Source organism: Halichoeres trimaculatus, unplaced genomic scaffold, assembly GCF_033239565.1.
Source record: "Halichoeres trimaculatus isolate MK-OKI-2021-1 unplaced genomic scaffold, fHalTri1.1 fHalTri1_scaffold_14, whole genome shotgun sequence".
NCBI lineage: Eukaryota > Metazoa > Chordata > Actinopteri > Labriformes > Labridae > Halichoeres > Halichoeres trimaculatus.
Window position 1 is genome coordinate 18,211,713 of NW_027437192.1, and position 9,888 is coordinate 18,221,600.

The 9,888-nt window shown below is 40.4% G+C and overlaps 1 protein-coding gene across 2 annotated transcripts; it reads left to right on the forward strand.

The window, feature by feature from the left end:
• Positions 1 to 90: 90 nt before the first annotated feature.
• LOC141802737 (uncharacterized) lies at positions 91 to 9,841 on the forward strand. 2 transcript variants are annotated; one of them, XM_074686429.1, is made up of 13 exons: positions 91 to 480; positions 770 to 838; positions 2,618 to 2,642; positions 5,685 to 5,771; positions 5,874 to 6,010; positions 6,099 to 6,218; positions 6,344 to 6,389; positions 6,972 to 7,878; positions 7,990 to 8,110; positions 8,231 to 8,296; positions 8,548 to 8,652; positions 8,748 to 9,006; positions 9,372 to 9,841. In XM_074686429.1, the coding sequence occupies exons 1-13, from the start codon at positions 427 to 429 to the stop codon at positions 9,632 to 9,634; spliced, it is 2,259 nt and encodes a 752-aa protein (XP_074542530.1). In that variant the 5' UTR covers positions 91 to 426; the 3' UTR covers positions 9,635 to 9,841. The 2 variants fall into 2 exon arrangements, with proteins under 2 accessions (XP_074542530.1, XP_074542531.1); XM_074686430.1 differs by lacking the exon at positions 2,618 to 2,642 and having other exon boundaries at positions 412 to 480; positions 9,372 to 9,840.
• Positions 9,842 to 9,888: the final 47 nt, after the last annotated feature.

Here is a 9,888-nt window from a genome sequence, read left to right on the forward strand (position 1 = left end):
GCCACTGTTACAATAAATAAATGAATGAATAAATGAATAAATAAATAAGAGGAGACAAAACACCTTGGAGCCGACTCCCGTTGTTCACTACAAAGAATCGGCTCTAAGAGCCGGAATGTGCGCGTCTGACACATCGCTAGCATATTCCCACTTTTATGTACGCTTTAACAAAATCTGTTTGTGGCCTGTAAATATTGAACATTTAACATTACATTGTAAACATTTTTAGATTTAGGGGGCCAACGTGCTTGTCACAGACTTACAGCAGCCTTTATGGAGGTGTAGTAGAGCTAACTCTCGTCGCTAATTTGGTCTCTTTCGTTAGCTTAAACCTAGTAGGACGTCTGCACAACTAGCGAGCTAAGAGTTTCTGGTCTTTAACCCTGGTCTAACCTAACATTTACTCAAGTTGCGAAGCAGCAAATAATGGACGCGTTTGAAACACCGTATGAAGAGGAAGCTGAATTCATTCAGTGCACGGTAAGCTAGTGCTGGCTTGCCAACAGGTACAGGCGTCGGTGATATCGAGGTAGCATGAAGCGATGCAGAGAAGCCTCCTCTGTTTACTTTCTACACTTAAGTGCAATTTACTCTAACACACCATCACGATTTAAACCTCTGCCACTTAAATCAGCTTTTTGTCCAATTTAGCTGAAAGATTGATGTGAAGATATATTTTTCAAAGCATTTATAGAGATAGCGATGGTTACTTTTTCTATAGAGCAGGAATTTAATGTCCCTTCATCTCATGTGCTATCATTGAATCCAGGTCTGTGATAAATCCATCAAAGGAGAAAGCTTGTATAAGATACACCTGACAACGCCGGGACATATAAAGGTACGCATTGCAACTTAATGTTGTTTTAGTTTGATGGATTTGATTAATACCTTTGTTGTTATTGTAATATTTTTACACGTCCTGCTTATTTCTTTCATTAAGTCACAAGGTTTGGGATAAAGCTCTTGGCTGGGAACAAGGAGCAACCACTTATGATATTTGACTATCTTTCTAAAGTGGATGCAGACTCTTTATTAGATAAAAACTGATCTTAAGTTCAGACAACCTTTCTTTCTTTCTTTCTTTCTTTCTTTCTTTCTTTCTTTCTTTCTTTCATATCCTGTTACCTTACGCTGGCAGTTCATGCATCTTGATGTGCCAAAGTCAAAAACTGGTTGTACTGTAAGTACTGAATCAGTGGCAGCAACAGCCTCAGCATCCTTGCAGAACCAGACTTGTCATTTGGTGATTTCTTTTTGTCGTTGGATTGTGGATCCTTTCTGTGGTGACTGAATCATCCCCCTCTTAAGCAATGACTCCCCAGGAAAGAATGATGCTTGCTAACATTTGTGTGGGACCATCATGGAGACTAAACCCATTCATTTTGGAGGAGCATTATGTCTTTGGAGAATACACCTTGCAGTAAGTTTATGGCACCACATGAAGGCAGAATGCTTTTTGTCTGACCGCAGAACTTGAGCAACGTTTCATTCATGTTGTGATGGACACTGTCTTCTTTGTATTCATAAGAAGCTGTTTGTTTCTTGGACCCATCACTATTCCTCTTCTTTTTCTTGGTCCCCCCAGCCAAGCACTCAGATTCAGAACAACAACAACAATCCTGGAGACCTTTACGGGGTAAATGGAGTTATTTAGATGGTCTTGATAGTAATCCCCAACTGAGAGTGATCATCTTGTCGTTTATCATCTTTGTAGTAATTATTTTTGTGTCACATACTTCACATGAGGTGCTCATCTGTATGGGAGCTTTACGTTCTTAAGTGGAACAAATCAGAAGGAACCCAAAATTCATGTGATGGACAGAACAAATTTCTTCACTCTTGTCATGTTTAACCTTGTGCCTTAATGGAGTTGTGCCAGCAAGCCCTAAAATAAATAATAAAAGGGCACATGCCACGCGAGCTCTACATATCTGAACACATGGACTCCAACAGCAACTCTTTGAACCTGCATCTTCTTTATCGATTTGTACACCGTATGCATTCAGCCCATAATATTTAGGGGAGTGTGCATGATTCAGATGATGAGCTACATACTCACAGCCGCTTTTTAGCGGGCTGTAAACCTGGCATTACCTCTTAAAGTGTTTTTTTTTTTAACACAGGACCTAATGGGAATTTCCCAGTTTTTGCAGCTTGTCTCAACATTTGAAGAACTGCAGGTTTTTTGCACTTCATCTTCATCTTACACCACTGTGGGTCTCCACTTTACCTGCACATGGTCAGCAATGGTTGCTACTACCTGCAAGAAAAGCTTCTTGTACATTTTCAATGCCTCCTGTTTATCACCTCTTGTTTATACCACTGCTTAAATTCCTCTTGAGCCGATAGTTTGAACATTTTTCAGGAAAATGGCATAATATTTAACATTATGCTTGAATACTGACAAACGTGAGGGCCTGTAATTTTTTTCCTAAACCGCTTTGTGTAGTCAGTGATTGAAAAGCAACTACTATAACTGGTAACCAGTTATTTGTTTAAGAAAATGATCCCCTGATGTAACTTTCTGTATTTGTAGCAGTGGTGAACTCTAACCAGTGTCCTGTTTACCCAGCACTGATTGACTTCATATTTATTGCTCTCCTTTCATCTCTGACAGAAAGAGGATGGCTTTGTTGCTGCTGGTAAGTAGACTTCATCTTCAACTTTATCACTTTGTTCTCTGGCCTTGAGTTTTTCTTTTATCTGTCTGTTTTGACAGTTGTTTCAGCCACTACACAGATCACAGAGACCACTGTAAACGGTGTCCTGGTGTTAGTGGATGAGTTTATTTAAATTAAACAATAGTTTTGACCCCCTTGGCGAGCTCAAGAACATTGAGTTAGAACAAGCAAAAGGACATGTCAAAGTTCCCAGGATGTCAGTTCCTCCGCTCGTCGTCGGTTTGAATGTCAACAGGAGCTATTTTCACAAGGTGATCTCAATAAATATACAGACATTTGGATCTGGAGCATTGGAAGGAGCAATACTCAGCATCATCAAGATATTCCTGGCTTTCTGTGAAGGCTTCAGACATTCACCTTTTGCAGTTGCGCGAACATAAAGCTGACTAAACCCCAGGGGGTTGGTAGGTAAAACAACCGTTTAACTTCTGAGTCGACAGATGTGGTTATATCTGTCTCACTTTCAAGCCCTCTGGGAAATGTCTGGACATTTACAGGAATGTTTTACCCACATAAAACAGACAATGGATGGCCTTTCTTCCCTTTCCCCAAGATAAATGTTGGATGAAACAGCTCTTTGGAGACATGAACTGTGGGTAGCAGACTTGGAGAAGACATGTGCTAAATGGATATGGCAGTAAGTGGAACCAGTAACTGTTACAAAGACAAAGACTACAGCCTCTGTGACCTGGGCGCAGGCTTCAGCCACAAAGTCGGCGGCGCCCCATGGATGGCCTCTTTAAAACAAGAGGGAATCTGGTCATGCAGTGGAGTTGTTCCACAAAACATCGGTGATAAGTTATCACCACAGACTGTATAACAAATGGACGTTGTCTCCGTGATGTCACCTGTTTGTTTCTGAAACAGAGTTTTGAGGCAAATTGTCAACAGGGTCTGTGAGGTGTTTTTGTGGTTTCCAGTTCTTCTGGAGCCAGCCTCAAGCGAACACTGGACGAACTGCAGATTTTATCTGCATTGCCTCATATTCTTATACTGGAGGTTGCCACTTGGTTATTATGACACATGGTGAAGAGTTTCTAACTCAGATGTGGAGGTGGTTGTCTCATGTGGGGCCAGGTAACTTTGAGGCTTCTGTTATGCCTGGTTGTGATTGTGAAACGTTGGGGCAAGTCGAGTCGATGTCCAAGCTGTAAAGGAGATTTTGTCTGCATTCAGGATAGAACAACGCTGTGTGTTTCTTTTCATTCTGTTTCACTTTTCTTTTCATTCAATTGACCACTTTAACCTCACCAAAAAGTGCAATTATTACAATCATGGGGCTGACGGCATAGGCTTCTGTGGATGCTGTGGCTGGATGGCAGAGTAAAAAGCACTGCGAGCAACCAAAGAGTACCACAGGGTCTAGATCATGCCTCAGAGATGAAGGCATCAAAGCTTTGGTCAATGGGTTCGTAGTGCTGAGAGATGAGCAGGGGGAGACGATATATTTCGTGTGACCGTGGTGGTTTGATGTCTGTAGGGGTAACTTTTCCTTTGTGATGAAAAGCAGTATTACAAGCTTTGTCACTTGCAGAACTTTGAGAGTTTGTGGTAAGTTTTACAGTCAGATATTTACAGGCTGCTGAGGACTTGTACTGGTCAGGTGGTTGAGCAAACAGTCTTCTTCTCAGGCCACATTCCAGTTTGACTTGGGACCAAAATAAGTTGAAATGATGTTGCTCCATGTCAATAAAAATCAAGAACATGTTAAAGGCTGCCATATTTAAAGCAACACTTTCAACTGTCTTACTTGGAAATGTATTGTTTGTGGCTACTCAGTTTTTGTGTTTTGTTTTTGTGGAGCATGAGTTGTGAAGATGGTTGCTTTAACAACCCCTAGCCATCTTCACAACAAACAAACAAAAAACAGGCTCATGAGTTCATCTGTGGACCTGTTGTTGCGTTGAGTGTGCCCTCTGCTGGTGATCATTGAGTTGACACTCCACATTATTCCTATTCAGTGTGAATGGATGGCACTGGCATGAAATCTGGTGGCACAGACTTGGCCTACTCAAAATGAGATGCAATCAAAAGTGAAGACTACATATATCTGGAATGCTTGTAGCTGCTCCAACTTGGAAGAAGAACTGTGAAGAAGAATCTGATGAGCCGGTGTTTGGCGACCCATCCACGACTATGCGGGACTCTTTGCCAAAAGCTTGGGTACAAGATGTAATGAATGGATTTGTTTGGACCTAAAAAAAGAAATGTTCCTGAACCGCATCTGTGTACGTTTGCTTGTAAGTAACCTTGAGAAACATGAAGCAGACTACAAGAAGAAGACTGTGCTGTGTGCACGAAATAAAACAAGAAGATGGAAATATGTTTGCTGGAATGGAGCAAAAAATGGGAAGGATTACACAACTTTTTGTGACTGCTTCTGGTGATGTGGTATGAAAAGCGGTTTTCCATTAACAGCTGAAAACTTAAATAAGATCAGAATTTAGTTACTTTTTATCACATTATGGATTTTAAAAAGGTGCTGGAGTGACAATGCTTTTCAGGGCATTATGCTTTCTGGAAAAAAAAAAGGTTTTACGGCATAAATGTCATCTTGGCTCTAAGTTGCAAACACTCATACAGCAGAACCAAAGATTCAGAAGATGCTGATAATAGCATCACATGATCACATGTTGATGTCAGAGATGACCTCCTTGCTGATGTAAGTAGAACAAAATTTGAGGACCACAATGCTGCTCACATTGTGGAAACATTGTATTCACGTGGCTGAAGCAGTCATATTTTATATGTCATTTCCTAAACAGGAGATGTTTTTCACTGGCTTGAAAAATTAAAAGCAAAGTGCAGTGCACATAAAAAAAAAATAAAACCTCAAATAGTAGAGCACTTTACTGTTGTTTGCACTGAATTAATGAAACCAGTGAGGTAAGCTGTATTTTACACTTGCATGTGACCATTGGTAGTGCTTATTGATTAAAAAATAATGATAAACTCATTTTAGGAGATATTATCATTTGCTAATTTCTTATCTTTACTTTTCAGGGCTTTCTGTCAGACAGCAAACCATACCAATATTTGAGGACATTATGCAGTATCTGGATTACATGAAGCTTGATGAGCCCATCATCGGTGACTAACTCAGCACCATCAGTTTAACAGAATTTTTTTTTATTTTTTCCAAAGTTAAATTTGGAAATTTCCTGAACTTTTTTCTCTGTTTTTATATTTCAGGTCTGAGTTTTCTGGAAGAACTGCCCAGTGACCCACAATCAGGTCCTAGATACAAATGCACACTTTGTAATCAGACAGCAAACCTCCCAGAAACAGTCCGCCATCTGATTGGACGTAAACACAGGCAAAAATACGTGGTAAAGCATCATTGAAAAAAACCTTACGCTCGACTTGAATATTTAGTGAGTGGAGATATGAACCGGTAGTGACATTTTTTCTGTGTAGGAGCTGAAACGACCTGATTTGGTGACCTGGGATAAACTGTCTATCATACACCAAGGAGGAAAGATCATACGAGCCAGAGCAGAGATAATAGAAAGACAAGATGGAAGAGGGACGCCATCAGTAAGACACACATATATCCATTAATATAAATGTGGAAAATCATTTGGTGGTGTGTTGTGTTTATATGATGAATGGTTTTCAACATTTAACAACATGTCATTTGCATTTTTGTATGTGTGTTTCAGGCATTACCAAAAAGGAGGAATGCTGGCCAATTAAACAACCCACGAGGTACATCCTGACTGTGATTTTAGATCTTATGTCAATGCATATGCTTATCTTTCTTACCATGTTTCCTTTAGTTTTCAAGTTTGACAATTTGTCCTTTTACTGTCTCAGAAAAAGGTAAACATCCTGCGTCTCTGATGCATTTTAGTCCCAGAGCTTGCTCTCAATATGTCAGTTTGACATACGAAGTGTCTCCTTGTTCTCATTAACAAACAAGTTTTGAAACAATGGGACTTAACTGTAGGAACTTTGCTGCCCTAAACAGATTGTCTGTCTGATCAAATTTGAACTTTAATCTCATTGATTTATTTATTTTTTATTCAATTTAAAGTATCTGCCATGATTATTTTTTAAAAACCCAGCCATGAAAAGATTGTTTCATTCACACATTTGTCCCATTTATTTAAAAAATGTCACAAATATGTAATAATTTTCAAGGAATGTAGTTTGACCTTTGCTATGGATAAAAAGAACACCTAAGGGTCAAGTTTACAAAATTACCACAGCTTCACAGGAAGTGTTGGTAAGAAGTTTCAAATGAGTCCTAACAGAGTTTGTCAAACTATTCTCGCTCTTGTTTCTCAGCCCGTCCAAGACAGAACCAAAATCAAGGCCCCAACATCCCACAGAGAGCAGCCCAAGAAAGACCACACCTGCCACGGCTGATGGACTACCAGAAAGAGTACTATCAACAAGGGAGGTTTTCAGCAGAGCGCCTAAACACACCTCTGGCTCACCCTGATGACCCTTACATGACAAGCATGGAAGAAGGCCCAAGAAGAGCAGATTACAGGGACAGTGATATGTACAGACGAGAGTATACAGACCCTAATTATCATAGGGAGTATGAAGAGGAACATGTTGAACAACAAAGAAGAGCTCCACTGGGGACAGGCGGTGGGCCCCAGTATGATTCAAGAGAAGAGATGACTCAGCTGAGGACCAGGGATGATTATCCAGATGAGGCTTCTTACAGGAGACCTTACCCACAGAGAGATCTGCTGAAGGAGTTCTACTCAGAGGAAGTGAGGCGTCGACAAGCTCTCTCAGCTGAGCGTCCCCATTTGCAGCCAGGAAACCAAGAAGACGGGGAACACCACTGGTCTCTGCAGCGGGACTCTGTAAAACCTGAGAGTATGAATAGAGCAGGCAGGCAGTGTTCAGGTGAAACAGAGGCCAACAGAAGGAGCTTTCCCACACAGATGGAAGCTGAGCGATCGCGAGACAGTCCGTTTAATGTGAGCAGAGACTATCTGGATGAAATGAGGAAACCATACCAAGAAGAGACGGCAATGAACCCAGGGTTAATCAGAACAGGACCCCCTCAACCCCAACGGCGAGTGGAAGTGACCAGGACAATTTCTGAAATCCCAGAGCCATTCAGGCGCTTCCTGGAAGGGCCGTCCAACGATGAGCAACAGAACGGTAAAAGGAAAAGAAAGAGCCGCTTCTCTGATGCCACAGCAGAGGAAGTGGAAACGACAAAAGAGCTGTGAGTGAAAACGCACCTTGCTGTTGAAACTGGTTCATTTTGAAGGAACTGATTAATACTTTGAGTTATATCTAACTTTGTATTCTGGATGTGCTTGATTTGTACTTCAAGGTATAGCGTTGAGTTAGGACCTCCAAATCCAAAGTTTGTTGCTTATCCTCGACCTGTTGGTCGCCCCCCAAGACCTGAAATCCATGAAATGCAACACCCTGATCTAAACATTCAACCACAGGCAAGTAATTGGTCCAGTGGGTTGTTATTTATGATTTATTCATGTATTATTGACTTGATGCTGGTACTGATCAAAAGAAGAAACTACACTCACTTTTGTAATGTCATCTTTTCTTTCTAGAGCACACATCAGGCAGAAGGCAACCAAACTGAAGGCTCTGATTCAGGCCATGTCTTTGATATGCTGGTAAGACCATACATTTTCACTGCTTTCTAATGCTACAATTTATTCTAAAAGCCACCAAAAGGAACTTTCATTTGTGTTAATCTTGGCACAGTATGCCTAATCCCCTTGATCATGTCTTATATGCAGTCTTTTCTTGATGAGTGAACTCCTCCTGCTCTCTTCAGTATCAGTTTCTGACTGTTTTATCACCGACTCATGAACCCAACTGGAGCTTTAACTTTGCATTTTCCTTATTCCTTTCTCTTTAACAGAAAAACATTGAAATTGAAAATGCAGAAGAAGCCATGTTCCTGAAAAGCAAACTTTGTGACCTTCTGAAAGAATTTGAGAACAAAAAATCTCAGAAAGCTGCCAGGGTATGTGTGAACCAACTTTAAACACATATTTTTTTGCTTTCCTTCAGCACATCTGGGTAAATAAATAAATAATCAGCTCTTTTTTGGTTTTGTAGCAAAATAGCCAAGAACGAGCCATCATGTCAAAAGACTTTGGTGGTTTCAATATGAGCCCAGAGCTGGCTCCAAAGCACCGTTACGAGCCAGGGACAAGACAGGATTCAGACCATAGACGACCAGAAGAGCTCTACTATCAAGAAGATCACCGTGGAAGAGGCAGAGAATACGAGGACATTATCCCTGATGAGCGACTGCAAGAGTACGGCCATCCTGTGCGTGAGGAGGCGAGACAGTTGAACAGGAGCCATCATGAAGGTAAATCAGATTCAAACTTACTGTTTAGGTTTTTGTACTCATGTCTAAAAAAATAGCTTGACAGAGGTAATCAGAAATATATATACTACCAAGGTGTTAACTACAGTATATTCTGTAAATTCAGTATTCATGGATTTTGCATGATAAAGATCAAGAAGTGTTTGTATGCAAATAACGGCGGTCTAAGAAGGTATCTGAAGATTTATTTCAGATATTTAATTTGTATTCCACTTGTGACTGAGCTTGCTCCTATTAAACAAGGTGGAAATGTTGTGTTACAGGTGTTGAATAGAAGTCATTTTAGAAAGTATCTTAACATGAATCTTAATTTTTATTGTCCGTGTATTTAAACCATTTTCTTGTAGAGGATTTTGGGTGGCAGGAGACGTCTAGGACACCACATGCCAGCCATGAGGCAGCACGTTTTCCTGAAAGGTTTCAAGAAGCCAGGCACTCTCGTGACTACAGACCTGCTTCCGTTGATCATGAGTTTTTGGACTCTCACTCTCCTGCTCCCGCTCCTTCCCTCTGCTATGAACAAGGACCCAGACTGGACAGGGGACCTCGGTACTACAATAACCTGGACAAAATCACCTCCACCTTGCTGGAGCTGGTGGCAAGAAAATAAACACCAGTTTTACACCAGTGTACTGTACATTGAAAATATTTACTTAATGACTTTACTCAATTTGAAAATATGATTTGTTGTTTAAAATTTCTTTGATGGTTCAATGTTTGTTTCTTACTTCATGTGTGTGGATGAATTAAACTTAAAAATATCCATCTTTGTTTGAGTAGAATAATCGATTAATGCAACTGTGATGGTTTTCAAATTGATTTACTGCTGTTTTTAACAGTGACTTTACTGATGAATTAAAATTT